At 45.0% G+C, this 21,844-nt stretch overlaps 2 protein-coding genes across 2 annotated transcripts in view; one reads left to right on the forward strand and one right to left on the reverse strand.

Annotated features, from left to right (window-relative positions):
* LOC119394632 (atrial natriuretic peptide receptor 1) overlaps nt 1–10,849 on the forward strand; it is a 165,374-nt gene extending 154,525 nt beyond the window's left edge. The window contains exons 20-22 of the mRNA XM_037661950.2: nt 2,815–2,913; nt 4,488–4,579; nt 10,418–10,849. Coding sequence (XP_037517878.1) covers nt 2,815–2,913; nt 4,488–4,579; nt 10,418–10,531 — 305 coding nt within the window. The 3' untranslated portion in view covers nt 10,532–10,849. The remainder of the gene's footprint in view (nt 1–2,814; nt 2,914–4,487; nt 4,580–10,417) is intronic.
* Nucleotides 10,850–17,028: 6,179 nt separating this feature from the next.
* The window catches only part of LOC119393555 (atrial natriuretic peptide receptor 1), a 215,530-nt gene continuing 210,714 nt past the window's right edge, over nt 17,029–21,844 (reverse strand). The window contains exon 21 of the mRNA XM_037660647.2: nt 17,029–20,477. Coding sequence (XP_037516575.1) covers nt 20,358–20,477 — 120 coding nt within the window. The 3' untranslated portion in view covers nt 17,029–20,357. The remainder of the gene's footprint in view (nt 20,478–21,844) is intronic.

The raw sequence follows: 21,844 nt of genomic DNA on the forward strand, positions 1-21,844 counted from the left end.
ATGTCATCCTCAGCATGATTTACGTGCCATGCTCATGGTGCGCTGGCGGCCGTTTCGCTAGCTTGATATATACCAAAATTGCTATAGCGCGACGTCTGTGTGGCGAACATAAATAATAGGTGGTAACACGAAAATCATGACATGCATGTCATGTAGGTATGATTTAGACGCCGCGCTCATGGTGCATTCGCGGCCATTTTGTTAACTGGATATATCCTTAAATTGGTATGGCATGGCAGGAGTGCCGAACATAAATAGCAGGTCACGCATCCTATATATGTAGCAGAATATATGTTTCATTAGCATGGCGTATATCAGATTGTACACGCATGCATGTATGACAATCTCGCGATATATGGCGAACTAGATGTCACGACATGAATGACTTCATTAGCCTCAATGACAAACAAGACGATGTATGCAGCTCTTTGCTGGCTGCTTCGCATTATATCGATTCCCACACTGCGTGGGATCTGCCGATTTTTTTATTAAATGTGTACAAGTCTACATTTAATGCATGCCAGGCCTTATGACCGGACGCTTGTAATCTTATGTCTGCAGGTAGAAAGGGTATATATACTTCACAAGAAATAAAATGCGCATAAAGATAAGTTTGGTATTTCCCTTTTTTCCCCCACTGTAACATTCACAAAGAGAGGCTAATAGATTTTTGTCTATCCTTTGTCGCTTTGTCCATTCATTCTGCCGTGTAGTACACTGCCCGGCATCCTTTCTTTACAGCGCTACGATTTCTCAGTAGCTGTCACACGCATCATCGCGCCGACGCCCTTGAGACGTGTCCATTCGAGGCTCTCGGCAAGCGAACGCCGTGACAGCCAGAGATCCCGGGCCACTTGTCTTCCCCCGTAGACGTCTCTATCTCTTTTTGCTTGCATTCTCCGACGCTCGTCCTACGCTTCACCGTAGGGGCCTCTCGCGCGGGGGCACCTCTTAACGCTGGGCGGTACGATTGTAGCGCTTTGAAGCGCTATGCAAAGCTACGAGGCTTGAAAGAACGTGGAAGAAAAGATGATGGACGTGTAATAAGAGAAGGTGAGAGAGCATGAAAGAAACGTACATTGCGAGCAAGACGGGAAAAAGAAATGGCAACGAGACATGGGCCGAAAGCTGTGTCTTCGTCTTTGCTTGGTGCTTTCAGTTTGTCCCGCGCTACAGTACATGGAATCGCGGGAGCGATGCCCCAATGTTTACTCGCCGCGGGAAAGAAAAAGGGTTTGTTCAGCTGGCGGGACACGAAGCGTAGACCAATTTCAATGGTGCACGCGTTGATCGGGCAAGCAATTTTTGGGCATTTTTCGGAGAATGTTGAGTCTCGGTCGTTGGCGAGTACTCAGAAATTGTCTTGGATACTTGCTTTAAAAAAGCGTAAGAAGAAAAATAAAACACCAACGGAAGCTGTTGCATTTTCTGAGGAAGAAGAAGTTGCTTTGTTCAGGAGCGGCGCAGATGCCGAGACCCCGTTCGGCCTTCTCTGTATACCTGCAGGTCAAGAATGAGTTTTACACTGCATTGAAGCCTTCAAGCTCTCTACAGAAGGCGTTTGTCTCTTCAAAGTGCTGCCGAAACTCGGGAACGAACCATGGACCTTTAAATCACATAGCGAAATCCCATAAAAAAGATAAACAAAACAAAAAAAACAATACCAACCCTCTTAAGTGTCTCGTGGAGGACTTGAGCAACGGGAAAAGAAGGGTAGCAGCCCTGTAGTGATGAGGGGAGGGGGTGAAAGGTTTGGAGCATTCACGTGCTGTTTGTATTTCGCAGAACGTCAGCATTTGTCTGTCACAACACGAACGACAAGCGGAAAGCCTGGTATTGTCGGCCACGTCAACGCAGACTGCCTGAAAGTGAATGGATTTCGAAAGAGCGACTATAAAAACAGAAAAGTGCCCATCTTCACTTTGGTAAAGGAAGCCGAACCAAGCACGTTTACATACGGGCAAAGTGCCATAAACCCACGTTCACGCCGAAAAGTGCTGTCTTTTTTTTTTCCCTCCAGATGTCGGCGAAAGGTAAACAAGAGCGCTAGGCACAACAAGGCCGTGAAATTGCACAAGAGCAAGCAAGCAAGCCAGCGAGCGAGAGAGAAAGAAAGAGAGAGAGGAGCTTAACCAGAGAAGATCTGTGGTTGGCTACCCTGTGCCTGGGAGGGGTGAAGGGGGTACGAAAGAGGAGGAAAGTTCACACTTGAAGTTGGCCTTCAAGAGCAACGCATACCGTGACCTCTCCCCGTTCGCGTCATCTTCTCATTCACTTGCGAGACTTCGCTTGTATATGGACACCTCAACCAGGCCGCGGGAACAGGAGCGCCTGGGACCAATGACGGCGACACCGGAATTTGTGCTACACGGGCGTTAACAGTCAGCGAAAACACAACGGGATCATTGCTGCGATGGCAATGTAAAAGCGTATGATCAACAAGGTGGAGGTGGTGAGTCATTAAACGCGCGAAAAACACTTGTGTGCGACAATGCAGATTAGGCTGTTGCTTTCTTCATGCAACGGTACGTTGTAACTACCTCGTCTGATCGCCATTGACATAATATGCGCGACTCGGCAGCGGTCAGTTTCATTAGTTTTATATAACGAGGATAAGTAACAAGTTGCCGCCTTAAGAATTTCTAAAATTTTCTCAAGACCATAGTTCAACAGGCTTTGCGTCCTAACTGTTTACGTTTCTGTACTGAAAATTTCTTATGCTAATTACAATTTATTTTTGTTTCTGCGTGAGTGCGAGCACATGATTTCACGCCATGCGATACTCTTTTTTATATTTTTTACTTTTGTTTTCAGGGCCTTGCGCTGCTGGAATTGTGGGCCTTAAGATGCCCAGGTACTGCCTCTTCGGAGACACAGTCAACACAGCATCCCGTATGGAGTCCAACGGCCTACGTGAGAACCTCTCCTTATATATTAAAAGCATTAGGACTGAACTATTTTGGGAAAGAAAAAAACAAACCTGCTGAATTTGAGTCGACCTCTGTAAGTGTGTATAGTCCAAGGACATCACACAATGACGGTCTACGCAGTTTACTATTCATACTGAACATGCACCAACTAGCCCAACAGCGAGCCCCACTCTTTTATCTGTTTCACCTGCGATAATTAACGGCGGTGTGGTTAAGCAAACAAATACCTTCAAAACTCTATAGATGGCTTGCACTGACGTCACTGAAAGCGCCATATTGAAGTACTAACATGATGGGACGCGAAGTGTGTGATGTCACGTTAATGTTATCGTTGCATCGCATGCAGGTTCTTATGTTATTCATGCACATAAAGCAACAACGTTCCAGCGGCGTCTTTATAACATTGAAGCAGGTTAACCGCCACGTGATTATGCTGCCTTGACGTCATTAGAGTCGCCATGTTGGAGTGCTAGTGCGTTAAGAACATGCGCCTATGACGTCACATGCAAGCTAGCAATATGTGCACTACCACAGTGCAGAGACCAGAGCCTTACAGATGTACGCTTTAAACGCTTTGTTGAAGACAGCGGCATTGTTGGCAGTTGTTAAGCAATTTATGCTCATATTACATTAAGTCATTTATATCATATCTATGTCCTACTTATTTTGTATATTATTATATGATACTTATTATATGTATGTACTGATGTCAATGACGTGTTGACAGTTATGTTGCCCATACGTGCGGATTCATCTCCATGAAGACTAGAGACATTATCAGTGATTATTAATTGCATTTTGGACATTTTCTTTTACGTTATGATGATGTTCTTTGATACGAGTGTGTTTTTTTACATATGTGTGCTCGTGTGTTCATCGTTCATGTAGAACTGTTTGTATGTTTATTTCTTGTGTCGTATGCTCGATCTACTCAAGAGCTAAGGAGTAGCCGGCCTTATTTGCGCGCCAACATCTCTTTTTACATCACATCAATAACAGAAAAACATGTGCACGCGGATTTAGTTCCGTAACTGAACCATGGCTCATAAGCTATCAATTGCTCAATCGGTATCATTGCACATTCTCTGGTATACTTGCAGCTTTCCAAAAGCATTATCACCTCAACAGTTATTGAGATATCTGATTCCGGTATCAAGCATCTTATGCCCTTGAACACACGCGCGCACACATTTGCCTGCTTTGCCTGTGTGCTTCGCGCACACAGGCAAACAAGCTTAGCTTTATTTTTTTATCTACACTGCGTTCCTTAACTAATATTTCTAACGTCAAATTTAAGGTTACTATACCGTTTTCTATGTTGTCCTACGTCAAGAGCCTTTACTGTGCTTTCTGATTACAGAATAGTTGTTTATTGTGCCTATGTTAAGGTGTCAGGCGCATGCTCGCGGGCGCATGACCTCAGTCAGGGACATGCTCACCCCTTTACCCCTGACCTCTTTGGTTTTGCTGCAACAAAACTATCAAATGTATGAACAAAAAAAAAGTGAGTATGCTGTGACCTGTGGTTTAACTAACCTTTCTTCCTTGAATTTTCAGCTCTGAAGATTCACGTGAGTCCAGCTACAAAGGAAGCGCTGGAAAAGTTCAAGACATTCCGTTTGGAGCTACGGGGCGACGTCGAACTGAAGGTTTGTTGAAATTCACATCAAAACTCCACACTATACCGAAATGGGAAATAATGTAATTGGCTGAATCACAGAACGGCTCCTTGGTATTCTTCGGCGGTTTACTACTTTGCCATGACAAGCTATTCTGAAACAAAGCATGACGCACAAGAAAGAATGGGCCAGGAAATACAGCTACATAACCGGTAGCAAACATCAAAACATGGAAAACTTGACGCCTGTTCTCATTTCTCCATACTCATCGTCATGTTTATATTCCTGAAGGAGCGAAATTTCAAGATTTTTCTTTCTTGCCTGGCTGCAACCGCAGAACACTAAGTGCAGCGGATTGCTCTCCATTTGTTGAATGTGAAATATAAATGTCGCTCCTGGAATATTAAATTTATTACTTTTAGCTGTGTCAGGTTCACCACTATCGACAATCTGACGAGAACGAAAAAATGTTAGCCCAGGAGTATCGCATCGAAGTGACACAACCAGATTTTTTTAACATTATTATCTTGCGTGGCGATCGATAAAAGTACTGCTACATGTCAACGTGGGGATACCTGAGCACAGTTCTTTTATTCAGAGTAGCTCTAGCAGATAGACATCTAAGCATGTAGTAGCTGCTAAATAAGTCCCGTCTTGTCGGTACAACGACTGCCGTCAATCTGATAACATAACACGTACGCGCGAAGTATTGATTGCATCAGCAGTCGGTGAAAGTAGAGGGAAGTAATCATGGACGGTCATCTATAGATTACCAGCAACGTGTTCGAAAAAAGAAAGAAACAAACAAAAACTAACATTCATCTTTAAGTTCAGGGCACGACAACAAAAAAAGGTGGGGGACGCTTAAGCTTCGCCTTTAAAAGCTCTGATATACTCCAGCGTAATGTCGTCGAGCGCGCGCGCGCGCGTCACGGCGACATTACGTAAGCAAAAAACAGCCCTCTATGGTCCGGCGTCGGCTGACCGCCGACGCGGCCGACGGCTGTTGGCGCGCTCGGGCGTCGCTCGGCGCCGAATAGATCCTGCTGCATTTCGCGCCGGCCGCGCCGGACTCGCATGTACAGAAACCTGCTTCGCGAGCTGTTTCGTCGGTTCCCGACAGGTGGCGTGGCGCGTTCTTCGCTTTACTGCGCATGCGCTCCTCTAGATGCGATCGCACCGGCGCGTTGGAGCCGGCTCGACTGTAGTGGAGACGTAAACCAACTCGCCCACATCAAGCTCCTTTTGCTTCAGATTTCTTCTACACTGGGCTCTTTCCTGTCTTTGCGCTTGTCTGTTTAAGTGTTCCTTTCTTGTCCTCGTGTACGTTGCGCTACGTTAAATTTACCAGTATGCTTCACCAACTCGCCCACATCAAGCTCCTTATAACAGAGCCCTAAGAGTTGAACGCGATAGCGATATCCGGCCCCATCCTCATCGTGCTGTTTCGCTTGTCATTGTGTTCAGTCGCCCGGTCTTACTCACACGCACGCAACACACACTCGACATACCTATAGTAAAGGTAAAGGTTTCCGCCCTCTTCAACAGCACTTTTATGACAACAGCGCACCCACTACGTATGTGTAAGAGAATGCGCGCACTAATGTGTATGCCCTTTGTAATGGGTGGCATGCTTTAAACCAGCAGCAATTACGCGCGTGATACATTTTCGAAGTTGCGATGCACCCACTACGTGTTCGTAAGGGAATACGCGCAGTAATGTGTGTGCCTTTTGTAATAAGTGGCCGGCTTTAAACCACCAACTGGATATGCAGTTCGCATGGTCTGACGCCCGATGGCAATATACGATTGTACCCCGTTTTACTGCGATATTACAGCTCGTACTGTGACACCTGTACATAGGACGCGCATGTTTGTGAAGCATTAAAGTTAATTTCAGCGTATACTTCCAAGCAGTGGAATGGCTCTGTGGTATCCATTGCTTGGAAGTATACGCTGAAATTAACTTTAATGCTTCACAAACATGCGCGTCCTATGTACAGGTGTCACAGTACGAGCTGTAATATCGCAGTAAAACGGGGTAAAAGCGTATATTGCCATCGGGTGTCAGGCCATGTGAACTGCATAACCAGTTGGTGGTTTAAAGCCGGCCACTCATTACAAAAGGCACACACATTATTGCGCGTATTCCTAATACCTTGCCCGTTCTAACTTGGCTGGAAGAAAAAGGGGAGTATTTACCATGGGGTACCGATTGTTTGCTTTGTAGGAAACCTGAATCTATAGAACATGTATTTGTAGACTGTTGGAGTGCGGTCTTATTTTGGGATATTATGCAAAGAACCCTTAAAAAAGAATTACCGCCAACGCCACACGGTATTCGTTATTTAGCTACAGGTCAAGGCACTGTACCCTATGACATGTTTTTTCTACTCGGTCTACACAGTATTTGGAGAAACCGCATGGCTGTAAGGCACTGTGACATAAATGCGGGACCGGTGAACTCCTACTTTACCCAGTTGGTGAGCAGACTACGCGAAGTGTTTCGAAAATTGGAATATGGCGAAGAAGTCTTGGTGTTGATGGATGCTCTGGTCAAAATGAAAGTTTTGTAATCTCAACCGCATGCTAAAAGCGCTGCGGTGGGAAAATGTTTCCTAATGCCTGGAAATGAAAAAAAAAAATGGAGTGGCTCTGTGGTAGAACACCTGCTTGCCACGCAGACGGCCTGGGTTCAATTCTCACTCGGACCTAAGATTTTTTTTATTAATTATTTTATACAAGATGATTTTTGGCTCACAACCAACGACGCCGACACCGGAATTTCTGCGGAACGAGTTCTTTAGCGCTATCACGTTAAATATTTAGATGATCGGAAACTGTCGTGACGAGATTGGCACGGGCGGCGTTGCTTACTTGGACGCCCCGATAGAAAGGACACGAGTCTACTTCCATTGTTTATTTCCGTGGGTGGTTGGGTATGAACTCCTCGCGTGCACAAGAACGCCTTTCGAAGGTATTTCTGCATCTAGAACAGAAGTTCTTGACCTCGAGGCTGCCGGCTGATTTGCATCGCTCCGTTATTGGTAACGCTGTACTGTATGTCTGACCACGCTTCTTGTGCGTATTTAACGTTCGTACAGCTAGCCCCTTGCAGAACATCTTTTCCATCACCGGGGAGAAACGATGGCGCTCACCCCCTCTGCTCAACGCTTCACCTCGACTCGAGATAGTCGATGGCAGTCCCACGTTTTGGCAGAGTCACTGCGTTTGAGCTATAAATGGGAATCAATTCTTGAAAAGCGCTGCGTCATCGTCAGTCGATAGGCGGCGCTCGGCTCAACTCGTCCGATTGAAGGACGAACTTCGAGTCGAGGTTTGTTCGGGAATACGGTGGTTAATTGAATATGCACGGATAACAAAACGCTTATGAGAAGATAAGGCTGCAGCCCTCAGTGGCTGGTCGCACAGCGCCCACGCTACTGAGGGCCGCAGTATGAACAATGCGGTTTTGTCGCTGATACAATAGTGCCTACTCGCACGAACGAATATGTCCCTGTGTGGACGGTGCTTTTCCGGGACAATGCACCCCAGAAAAATGACAGAAACGCCATCTCTCTGACTGCGGATCCTGGGAACACGAACGTGACATGCCTGGAGCGCTTTCAAAGTGAACGTCCCTTTTGCCGGCTGATGCGGCTATGTTGCTTGGGAGCGAAGCCTTGCCAGATATTATTGTCCAAATTATATTCTTTGAATTCTACCTTTGCGTAACACTGTCTAGTGTTTTAAAGGTTAGCAATCACATCTAATAGAAGTCATGCTGCGAAGATCCTGCGCATTCCCAGAATGTTAGAAACGCCACGCACACACAACTGCAATGAGCACGAACGTGTTTCTGTACCTTCAGATAACGAGAACAGAAGACAGTTCCGCGACACTCGTTTCGCACCAAAGCAGTCGCACTTAGCGACATTCGCTTGGTCAATCTTGCCGACGGGTACCACTTTTCGCATCCTGCTCGCTTTTGCCATTTTGCCACCCGATTTTTCCGGATGGAGGCAATGAAATTCAGCGCTAAGTGCTAGAAATTAGCTGAGAAAAGAAGATCGAAGAATATATGAGAAAGGCGCAAGGAAATGAGCAGGCCACAAGAGAAAGAGCGCGACAGAAGGCTAGGTACTAAGTGTGCACTGTTTCGTTGCCTCTGCATTTACCCATCTTTCCTATCTCTTCTATTATTTAATTCCCATAGGCTCCGTGCAGACGTAACTCCGCTGCCCGAGCGATGGTGTCCCTATAGCGGCAAGAAGCGCAGATTTGGCTCGATGCTCTCAAGCGCTCGCAATGGGGTGAAATCGAGGAACGATGCCTTTTACGATGACTATACTTTTCGTGCTTTTCGCGCTTGGCCAGTGACCAGAGCGACGGTTCGTCCGCGTTATCAACCCGATCAGTCAGCCGTAGGTGGTGGACGATAAGAATAACATAGCAGAAAACACCGCTCCGCGAATGCACCGCTGCTCGCTTCTCGCTACCGCTGTGACGGCGCGAGGTATTTGCGCGGGCAGATCGTTTTGTGTCGGTTGCGCTGTTCGTAGGAACGCCGAACTCCAGGAATAATTGCTGCGTTGTTGGGTGCAATAACACCTACACGAATTCTCCGGGCAGGCGTTTTTACCGGCTTCCGTTTAGAGAATATGAACGGAATCGGCGTGAGCAGTGGATCGCACTCATTCGGCGACAAAAGTGAGTTTTGTGAATAGATGGGGTACTTTTTTTTTCTTTGCGAGTGAGAATTTATGGATGCTACATTGCACTACAGCAATGATGGGTCTAATTAGACATCCGGGCCGTACAGCAGAATATGCAGCAGGCACTTTGTAGGAAATGCCAAGTCAAACGAAGAGGCGCACCCAGCATACAATCCACAGATATTGCCTGAGCGCTACAGGTTCACACATATTGAAAGCGTTTTTTTTTTTCATTCAGCGGCCGTGGCAGTGCATGCCGTTGCTGGTATCGCCAGTTCCAAGCTGCCGCTGAGTTCTCTGCCGCGTTAGCCCGAGGGTGACAAGATGTGAATTTTTAGTGAGCGATCCGGCCCGCGCTACACGTGCGCAGTTTCGCTCAACGGGCTTGACACTTCCGTTGTCTTCCCCCAGCTCATTCATTTTACGTTGCCCCGTTCGCTGAGGATACACCAGGTCTGGCGAAAAGAAACACACGCGCTAACGCTACGTTCTCTGACAGCTGCTAACAACTTGACGTCTTTTGGAAGCAAACGGGAAAGAAAACGCCTCAAGCGAAGCACCAAAGCACGGCGCAGTGGCTTGCCGCCACCTGCGTCGTCTGCTCCCTTATCCCGCCAAATCTGCTGCCGTGGCCGCTTTGGCACTGGAGGCAGCGCACGACTGTGGCGGCTCCTAACATATGCACGGTGCCCATATTTGTTTTCTCATCGAGCTGAGCAGTGCTCCCTCCAGGTCTGCGGTGAACGCCTTTCTTCTCTTATCAATAAGCACACTTTCGAAGTAGTTGATCGTGCCAAGTGTATCGCAGAACATGGCAGTTGGTCCTCCTATAGTGTTCTCGTTTATTCGGTGCTCGATAGACCCTGAAAATCCACTTCGCCAAAGCATAATATGTCAGAAAGCGGGTTACACGCTGAAAAAAGAATGCATTCGATTGTGACAGAACTAGCACTCTGCGCACATCTTAATTCAAGCTTCAGAGTATGACCAGGCGCTAACAGACCCTGCATTTCTAGAGAGATGTTGTAATCTCGTTTCAATAGCCAGTGTGCGCTAAACATTTCTCATCATCCAGTTTACGATATCATGCTTTACGGTGATTACGGCAGAAAATCTACAGCGATTAAATTGTGTTTTTTTACGTCTTTTGCAGGGCAAAGGGACGATGACAACTTACTGGCTTTTGGAAGAAGTCGAAGACGGCGTTGCCACGATGGCCAAACCAACGACGGAGACCGGCGAACACCCGAAGGAGACCAAAGTCTGACACGACGGCCCGTAGGCGTTGATGCAGGATAACCCGTCTCAGTAGCCCACTGTGGGGCCCACGTTACCGTCTCGAACTATCCACGACAACGTCGACTGATCCCAAGCTGCTAAGCAACGCGCAGACCAACTTGCGTTGTAGTACATGCATCACGACGTGTAACAATGTGCACCTCGGGCACACGCGCGGAGACGAGATCTATGTTGAGCATGGCGTACGGAAACATGGCGGCGACTGCTCATTCCACTGCCACATCGCAGCAGCAACCACCGCAGAATGATCCGGTTATCCCTGCAACAGCGAGAAGCGATGAACATGATATGACGGTTACACGCGGAGCGCCAGTCATGCGTCAATCGCTCAGTGCCCCGCTGCCGCTACCATCCGGGTGTTCTGAGCGTGTAGCAAAGGTTGCGTCGTGCTGTGTCACCGCACGAATCATTGACGCGCCTGGCTGCTCGTAATAAAGTGATGCCGGCCGAGGCGTGGTGGTGCACTGAGGGACGGTGGCAGAATCGTTCGCTTCGTCTACCACTCAGCAGAAACATAAATACAAGGTGCCGGGGAGTGTGTGCAAAGGGTTATCATAGGGAAATATGCTTGCGTAAAGAGCGGGCACTCCTGTAAGGCCCTACGGGCGAGCTACTGCACTGTTGTCAGAGTCACGAGCGGCTGGTCGCACCGATAATGTGTTCAGAGATTTGCGACGATAGCCGCCATAAAGAAATAATTGAATAAAAGCAAAATTTCATTTCAGGTGCTAGGATTTGAACCCATGCCTTCACGCTCCGAAGGCTAGTCTCTTAAACACTGGTTGACACCCAGGGGCGTAGCCAAACGGGGGGGGGGGGTGCATACATAAGAATGGTTGAACCCCCCCCCCCCCCCGAAAAAAATTTCTGGCTACGCCCCTGGCCACACCCATGCTTGATGAATGTGAATACGTGTATATCTAAACCATATGCGTTGTACACACGGTGCAAAACAAATGTAGAAACAGAACACTTTCTATGCAGGCTTTACTGAATTTTATGGTGGTGCATTAAGTTCCCTCTGCACGACACGATGTAGAGTGACGTAGAAGATCGTACATATCACTGAAATTTTTCCTTTGCAAAACTTCAATGACAAACTCCCCTTTCGATGGTCCTCCTGAGGCGTCTGTTAGAGAATAGCCGACTAACGAGTGGATGCGCGCATAGCTGGCTTAGTTACGCCACCTGGCGGGTGTTGAGACTCTTGCTTGCTCGGCCGCGAAACGGTCCGAGTGGCCGCTTTTCACCAAAGTATATTTCTCTATGGGGCTATCAGGAGCGGTGTCTATTACGGCATTGGTATGCGTTTCAAGGTTAGAAGAACTTACACCATTGCATCCCTGAGCACGTATACATTCAGTAAAAACGATAGCACACGCAGTTATTTTATTACTGCTTCCGGGTGCTAGCTGTCAATATCAACAATTAATTACAGTGTCCCCTTTATTAGCGTTACCATATGCTTTCAAAGTCCAATGGACACGCACACGTTTTAGCTAAATGTCTTACGTTCTAACGAGATACCCTTTGGAAATCAATGTGCATTCAATTCAGCCGCATACGTTTATTGCATTTTTAAAGAATTTATTTCTTACATTTTTCCTTTGCACGCGGACGAGTGCTTACGTCGAATACGATGCCGTCGACACTGCGCTGTGGTTCAAGTCATTCTTCCGTATGTCTGCACCTTTTATTCGTTCCTTGATAAAGACGTCTGTAGCTTAACAGAGGAAAATATGCATGAAAATGGCATCGAAGAATGTGCTGATTAAACACTAGTAATAATATTATCTGGTGTTTAACGTACCAAAACCACGATTTTATGAGAGACGCCGTAGTGTAGGGCTCTGGAAATTTCGACCGCCTGGGGTTCTTTAACGTGCACTTAAATCTAAGTACACGGACCTCAAACATTTTCGCCTCCATCGAAAATGCAGCCGCCGCGGCCGGGATTCGAGCCCGCGACCTTCGGGTCAGCAGTCGAGTGCCATAACCACTAGACCACCGTGGCGGGGCTGATTACACACTAAGCGATCACATTTGGGGCCTGTAAAACAAAATACAAACAAACAAAGAAAAAACTAAAAATAGAGAGCCGTCATTACAACATGCTGCATGCTCGGCGAAAGGCGAAAGCGGTTTTTTGTGACACGTTAGCCGAGAGATATGTAGTAAAACCGAAGGTGTACTCACACACTGTCGGACAAAGAAATTATATATATATATATATATATATATATATATATATATATATATATATATATATATATATATATATATATATATATATATATATATATATAAGTATGTGTGTGTGTGTGAGTAAGTGTGTGTGACTATACACTGGGGAAAAGGACGGGGGAGAAGGAAAGTCAGAGGTAGAGAGAGAGGGAGAGAAAGTAGGAGAGGGGGAGCACACAACACAAACACACACACATATAAAGTCACACACCTCACACTCACAATATCGCTATTGGTCTATAACCACCGGTGAAAGTCTGTTCATTCAGCGGCTGCGTGTCTTTCTTAGGATTGGCTTTGCACAACCTTAGACAAATTAAACATTGCAAAATATTTAGTACAGGCGCTAAAAATAATCTATTTTACGATGCAATTGTAAAAGTTTGCGCGTACACATTTTTTTCGTGGGTTAGGTGAAGTAATCGATTCCGTTAAAAGTGAGGCCGAACTCATGCGATTTCTTTAATAAGGTGTGTCCACCATCTAGTTAACGCTGTATTTTTTCGCAAGCGTAGAAGTTATTGTAATGGAGAAATTTCATAAAGCTTCAATTTTACTATTGAAAAGAAAGCAAATGACGTTCTTAAACATCCTGAGTTGTGCACATCCCAACATAAGAAAAAAAGTATAAGGATGAAGGTGTTATTGGTGTCAGGCAGTTTTTGAGACAACAATCTTTCCCTGTTATTCTCTGCAGCTGAGTAGCGCATATCATTTGTCCCGCAACCACACAACTATATTTTTGTACCTATTGTGATACTTCCTCGAACATTATCCTCTGACACTTGAGTACGTTTCCGTAAAAAGAGCTGTTCCGGCGGCCCCGAAGGTTTCGCTTCTTCATTGTAAGCGCTGGTGATAGCTTCACTTATATAAATTTCTTGTTGAAGCTAATTACCAGAACGTGCAGCGCCATAGAGTCATGAGTATATCCATGTGCATTGTGAATAAACATGAACTTGAAGTTACGTTATGTTTTGAGTAGAATACTGTTACAGACATCTTGTTTACAACCTTGAATGACGAATGACGTTTGCGGGAATTTATCGGGTTGAAAATATTTTACGGCGAAGAGGATTCCAAAACGTGCTTCGACTTTACAATTATGGCATCTTCATATTACGTACTGAACGACAGTGATTTTGATGCAGTAGTTTTCACGAAACCACACTGTGTTTAAGACGTATGAAAATTTCAAACTCTTGCTAGGGACCTTGCGGTCAATGAACATCAGTTATGCGATTATGCTAAAAGTGCAAGCGACGGAAATGCTCGGCAGAAATTATGCAAAGCACAGATCAATTGCACGTGTGACAACGCTCAAAAAGATTTCGTTTATACCTTGGATACCTTAGCATATGTAAGTATTGGGTAATGAAAACGGGTATTCGGTATACCAGTCATGTAATTTTTCGCTGCAGTCTTGACGCACACTTCTTTCATGTCACCTGTCCTTTTCCGACCCCCTCCCCCCTTATACCTCACCCTAGTTTTGGCTATTTTATTGGGGGTGTTTATTTTGTTTAAAATAAATTGTACAAAAACATGTTTATTGTTTCTGCGTTCACAGAGTGCCTATATGACGTACCGAATTTAGAGGTGTGCACGGGCTCCGGGTAGCCCGAAAGCCCGAGCCCGACCCGGCCCGCGGGCCGCGCGGGCCGACGTATTTTCACCTCGGGTCCGGGCCGGGCTCGGGCCCGGCGCAAATCCCGACTCAAGCCCGAAATATAGAGAATGAGCGGGAATTGTTTTCCAGCACGCATGCAGCGCCATTTACGCAACCGCAATTTACCGCTTTTCCTTTCCATTCGCTACTTTAAGCAGAAGGGGAGCAGGTAAAGCACTGCCTCTGTTGCACTCCGACAAACGGAGAACACCACCTGAGCTAGTGACGGCGTCACGCGACCGTTCGCGTTAGATTTAACACTAATAATATCTGGGGTTTAACGTCCCGAAACCACCATATGATTATGAGAGATGCCGTAGTGGAGGGCTCCGGAAATTTCGACCACCTGGGGTTATTTAACGTGCACCTAAATCTAAGTACACGGGCTTCGAACATTTTCGCCTCCATCGAAAATGCAGCCGCCGCGGCCGGGATTCGATCCCGCGACCTTCGGGTCAGCAGTCGAGTGCCATAACCACTAGACCACCGTGGCTGGGTGCGTTAGATTTAAGGCCAAATCCCATATGAGTGAAAATGCACGCGACAGCGACGAGCGACCCGACGTAGATCGCCTTCGTGCAAGCTGACGCTTGCATGGGCATACGCCATACACGTGACGGCTTTGGCGAGCGAACTCCATTGTTGCTGGCATGAGACTGCCTATTGTATAGCAAAAGTGCCGCGCTGTCGCAGGTATGGTGCCATAGTCGCAGGTATGCAATGCAAATAAAATATTTGTTGCATGTTGGTACGTAAAACGTTTACCGTTGTCTCGCAGTATTTTTTATATCCACGTGAATAATTATTACGTTATTACGTTAATTATTACGTTAACTTTTCAAAAAGCCGGGCCGGGCCGGGCCCGGGATTGTGTTTTTGTACGTCGGGCCGGGCCGGGCGGGCTCGCAGCCCTTTGCCGTCGGGCTCGGGCGGGCCTTCGACAAAGTCAGCGGGCCCGGGCCGCGCTCGGGCTCGGAAATACGGCCCGTGCACAGTTCTAGTACCGATACAGAACGAATGTTAGACAACTGGTGATGCGACGCACAATTAATGCAACGCACATACAAAACATGGCAAATGTGACAGTTAGGTTCCTCAAGATGAAGTTGGACTAACAAAATTCCACAGGTGAGTATTCCTAGATTTAGTGTGAACTCATCTGTTATAATTCCCTCACTCTTGACTGAAGCTTTGAAATGTGAAGGAATGACCATTTCAGTTTGGAAACAGACGTTTATTACGCAAGGCATGTAAACATATATGAAAGAAACAAATGGCAGAATATGGTCACGGGTGGTGATGAATGTGCCTTCTCTGTATCCAAATTAAACGATTGAAACAGAATCAAGTTAAGGAGCGATATCGTTGAAATGTACTGCCAATACTGGAGGTAAGTTTTTATTTCTAGAAAGAAGATGAGAATTGAGCCAACGTAGCAGGTTAGACATGCAATAAGTTGGCTAACTATACAAATCTGGCTAATTGCGCGAACGCAGTAGTGCTAACTCAATTATCATAAAATCTCACGTTGTAACTTATCGGGGAAATATGACACCAGTACGGTCACAAGAGCGAAAAAGGCGGCGAACACATCCCGTATTTATTTGACACTATCTCGCTACCATCAACAAACTGGTTATGTTCCAAATGTTCAACTATTTGTGGAATAAGATAACTCAATCAAGATATATATGTATTATGGTAAGTCACCTTTTATTGCGATAGCAATTATATCGGCACTCTATTATATATATATATATATATATATATATATATATATATATATATATATATATATATATATATATATATATATATATATATATATATATTTATATATATATATAATAGGCACAAACAAATATAAAGCAGAAGAAAAACATTCTGAAGTACCCGACCGCGGATTCGAAACAGCAACCCCTCGCTCCCCAGCGCGTTGCGTTAAACACAACCACACGCCTTTTTTGCTTTATTGCCTGTTTCCAGACACGAATTAGAACATCAAGCACAAAGAGGAAATAACAAATGGTGTCAGTCCTACTGGACGGACATCAATATTAAAATTCCTTGAGCACTGTCAAGGGTTCCACCCTCGATAATGTCGAAATTTCTTGAATTGCAGAAAGCGCGGGAGTTTGAACTCAGCCACACGCTATGTATGCGCCGGCGAAATAACAGCGAGCTATTTGTATACACCTTGTACCGCTGGTGGTAAGCAAATCTCTGAGGAGCGTGAGCGTGTTTTCTATCACGCAACGCTCAACTTGAAAACTGCCCTTCAGACACGCACGACGAAGTGGCCCTTACCTGTACCCACTCTAGACGTGGAAGAAAAAAGAAAACAACAAAGAACACCGGGCACACCTAGCATCAGGCGCCCCCGTGTGGTTGGAGACGCAGGGGGTCACTCCACGCGCCGCAGTTTAAAGGAAGAAGAAATATCTATGAGCGTCTGATTCTCCATTGTCCACACTTGCAGCGCGTTGCGCAAGCACATAGACGTAACAAATGTGGCAGTTGTTCACGCTTGCCCTGTGCATGCCTGTGCGTTCGTTTAGGGCGTCCTCCTTTGTGCTTCAGCGGCGCGCTGCAAGTATAGAGCTGCTTTTGGTTCTTCGTCTGACATGTCAGTTTCTTTCTATCGTGTTCATTGCTTCGCATTTGCGGCGAAACTGTGACTTTTAAATGAACTTTGCGAAAGGAGTGTAAAAACAATCACGCATATGAAGGGCGGTGAAGTATGTAATGATGTTATGAACAGGGAATCAACGGAGTGCTCACGCGCTTTGAATCCGAGTGGTTCGGGTGGGAAATGCAATACATTCATGCGGATGTAATAACACCAAAAACTACTTTCCCTCCGTTCCTTTTTTAGTTATCTCTACTCATGTCGCGAGATATTTGTAAGAGTATAACTATAATAATGTTTATGAATATATTCCACTTGTATATTTTTTACGTGTCTACGCGTGAACTCACGAGAACGCACTCACGAACAGCGAACTCACAAATTGTTCTCAGATATATGCATTGCGCAGAAATGTTGTTTAATTACAAACAGTTTCACTATTTATACTTTAATGCCAAAGTGCGTATGTCTTGCGGTCGACGGAAGCAGAGTGCAGAAATAAATTTCCGCAGATGCTGGCGTTTGTGCTGAGTCTGTAGTGAGTGAGTGAATAAAATTTAATAAATGATTTTTTTTAATCTTGGGGTACCCTTGTGATGACGAGCTAAATTCCACTAAATCGGGGCATGTACAGTGATTTACAGTTGTTACAATCGCAATAATGTGTTTCTGGGTACACAACTGGTTAGGAATAATTTATTCCCTTAAAAAAATGAGACATTTATTCGAGGACTGAGAACTCAAAAGTGAAAGGAAGATGAAAAAGTAAACAAGAACACGTCACACGATCTATTTCGTTACATACAAATTTACAGAGCAACTGCGAGTCCCGGAATTCTCCAGAAAGATTATCATTTGAGCTGCCGGCAGCAGCTTTTGTTTCCGCCCAGTTTGTACCCAACAGGGCTCAAGAACGGTTATCTATTAACAAGCTATGTGGGTAATGACATTTTTACACTTTAACACATCCTCAATAAACATCTATCCTGATAACTGAGAATGACATCCGCGAGCGTTTGTATTTACAACATGTAAACGTAGAATCTTGATATCAATTTCCTTTATTTTACTATCTTACAAGTACTATCTCTCTTGGCTATACATTTCTAAGTGTATTCGAGAAGTCTCGGCTTTCTATTGTAATTGGTAACGGTTATTTGAAGATGTGCAACTATTTAGACTTGATGCTTTTGCGAAAGAATTAAATTTTATCTCTTTTCCAAAATAATGAGATTTTACCTCGAAATGTGAACTCGTCACTATTACACCGAGCACCCTGCATAGAAACACACCTCTTCGAGATGCGGAGCATCTCGAAGAGGTGAACTATATGTTCGCACATATGATTGAGATAAAGCTGTAGTTCATCGCAGCTCTTTTGGTTTTTCGATCAGTGCATTGCCAGTAGTAACTTTATTCTCGCTAGGAAGTTGCCCACAAAATAAAAAGAGGGAGCTGTCCAGTTTGACAAACGCTGTTCAAATTTTTAAAGACCAGAACAATACTCAATAGGCTTTGTAACCAAGGGAATGCCGGTATTCTTAAAACAAACATACGGACGAGGAATTAGGTACAATATGTTGCAGGAAGAACAGATAAAAATGCACTAATTTCAAACAAAACAGTATTGCATAATTAGCACCATCCTAAATGCACTGAAGCTTATCTGTTTCTTGTGACATTTGCATCAAGCAATTACTTGTTTAATGGCCATTTAGTTTTTTTTTTGCTTCTGCAATCCTCATCTGTTCGTATAAAAGAATGTATCAACGTAGCTCTCAGTCTGGAAAAAAGAAAAGAAAAACGAGTCATTTCATCTTTTAAGTTTGCCGCTCACTGCTCGTTTCTTGCAAAAGCTTTCCTGCTGCCAGTGTAGATGGCGCCACAGGTCCTGCGACGCGGTTCCCTGCATAACGCGTTCGTGCGTATTTATTCGAAGCGGATTTTCTGCTCACCTAATTTGTGCTCACCTATAGCAGGTAGTTGACGTAAGAAAGTGTTTTGAAAGGTCAATAAAAAGCAGTGTCTAAACAGACTTAGAACCAATATTAAGCTGATAAGAACAGATAAGCTTAAAATACCAATCATGTCAATAAGCTAAATTTATATTTTTTCCCCGCTATTTCGCAAATACTAGTTCGTGATGGACAAAGATTTCTTTTATGTATTCAAGGAAGCTTTTCTTCTTTTGTTTTTGTTCGTTTATGTTTAAATCCAGCATTCCTTTCCAGCTTGGTAGTACCACTTATACATCCACCCTTCTGTGCTGCCACTGCACCGTAATAAAAGTTTATAGTACCGCCGCTTCGGGTGATGGTATCCTGCCTAATCTTAACGAGGCGGAATACCTATTCGTACAAGCACAATAATTGCGTACATCACTTACTTTTTGTCATTGATTTTCGGAACGAGCCCAGTGGATAGAATAAACGCCTGTTGCTATTCCTTCCGATTGACTGACATGATGATAGTAATTTGCTGGCTTTCGCTTTTCGGGGGTAAAATGTCGCCTGCTTGCTTCGTGAGTCGCGAATATAGTGAAAGATGAGTTGTATGTAAAAGGGGATTATAAGGTTCGCATTAAGCCTGCAGTTCGAAAGGAACAGTAATGTGCTTAGAAATATAGGTGCACGACAGCTTGAGAGTTTCTACAAATGAAGCAAACAGCCGGAAGTGCCAGAATTTCACAAGCGTTCCGAAAGCTATCGCCGAGAGAGCGCAGTATCTTTCACCAACAATGCGGCAATGATTCCTCTCTCGATTTTTACTAAGAGCTGTTACCTTTACACCCTGCAATTGTAAACTCTTTCTGCGCTAATTTAATCTACTCGACGGTGTTCTCGGGACAATATACGGTGCCAGATTTTCCGGCCTATGTACAGAAGCTCGCCACAACGTTTTTCATAGAAGCTCTGATCGGTGACTTACGATAAGCTATGGTTCCGGAAAAAAAAAAGTTTGTCCAGCCTTCGAAACAAATGTTCATTTCGTCTGTTGAAAACCGGTGTGTTTGGTGGCGCCATGGGGGCGTGTCGCATATCGAAGCCAGTGCAGTGTTCAGAGTTTGTCACTGCTTCAAATGTATGAGCACGACACAACATCACCGAAGCCGCTGTCCCGGGGACGTCCGCCACGAGCTAGAGATTAGCGCCGGGCTCACAGAACACGTTGGTGGGCGCACTGCTGGGCGCTTGAATGTCAAGATTGAGCGGCGGACGGTGAAGGCGCTGCAGATTTTACGCACTTCGGAGGTCATATCTTGGTCTCCTTTCGCACTTCAGTCGAAGTAGCCGTAGGTGTGAGCGGACCAGTGGAGCAATTCTCTCTGTCTTGCTCTCCCAACAGCCAGTAGGTCGTCATCTTTCCCTTGCCCTGGAAATATTAGGTGCGTATAGGAATTACTTAGTTACTACAACGCCATTCGACTGCTTGACCGAAATTTTAAAGCAACCGCGAATGATGACACACACATGTGATGTCAGCTCAGCGGACATCTACACGGGGCAAACTTAATCGAAATATTTTAAACGTCCTGATAGCGGGATTCCAGCTCTTAGTGCAGAGGCCATGGGTGCACTCAGCCCTTCGGCACAGGCGGAAGCCTCGTGGCGTAGAATAAAACACCTTCTTTAGAATGTCCCACGTGCAAGCATGCGCCTTCCGACGATTGGCGCGTTTTCCACAAAGCTGATGGTTTGGTTTGTTTAAGAATCCCCCTTGGACTTGATGCGTTTGATGCGCTTTCCCAGCGCTCACTGTGACTGTGACTATGACAATCATCAACTGTGACAAAAAACGTTAGATGGTTTCTGCTGTAATTATTTTCCTACTTGCATGATGTTAACCACGGAAGCGAATTTTGCAAGCGCTGATTCAGCAGCTGTGGACAGTGCCGTTACAGCGACTAAGAGAAGTCCGGTGTTTCAACATGTCCCATTAGGCGAGCGTTCTCTTCTATACGTTCGCGAGGGCACAATCCCAAGGATGTATACTACCTCATCTCTGCATGGCACATTACAAACAAAACGATAATTAAACAGCAATATCGCTTACTTGATTTTCATCGATCGTTCTGATACTTAGCAAACTACATCACCCATGTACGTCAGATTTAGTGCATCGTAAAGCAACAACCGTACCGTCCCCTGTGCCTCCTTTGTACAATATTAACTGGTGTTCATCAAGCAACCACATAATTACTTTCAATAAAAACTTTTTCACAGAAGCATTTAAACATTAAATATATTACTATGTTCAGACAGAAGATAAAGGGCAGTCACCACAGTCCCGGTAACTTTTAGCTCATTATTTAAAAACAAGACACATACTGCCGCACAAACTGAAAATGAGTTTGTTTCGTTAAATGCAATGGCCAGTAGCTGTGCTTGGTTGCCATAGTGACATTCGCTAATTGAGATAACTGTAGCTCCGTGTTGATGGAGCAAAACAGTTATTCTTTTAAAGGCTAGTGAAGTAATCTGTTCTAACATCACATAAGTAAAGATGTGTCCCTGAAGACATACTACCAGATCACCAGATCCTTGTGTGTAAAGTGCATCTGTGTGCTGAAAGGACAGAGAGCGATTGCTAAGCAGCACACACATGTTGTCACGAAAAATAGGTTAGGGAACTAGCAAAACAGCACGGTATTGGTGAGTTGAAACAGCAATAGTAACGGCGCAAACAGTTATGTTATTTTATGATAAATTATGTTTCCTTAATAAATAATGCCTCATTAA

The sequence above is a fragment of the Rhipicephalus sanguineus genome, chromosome 5, assembly GCF_013339695.2.
Source record: "Rhipicephalus sanguineus isolate Rsan-2018 chromosome 5, BIME_Rsan_1.4, whole genome shotgun sequence".
NCBI lineage: Eukaryota > Metazoa > Arthropoda > Arachnida > Ixodida > Ixodidae > Rhipicephalus > Rhipicephalus sanguineus.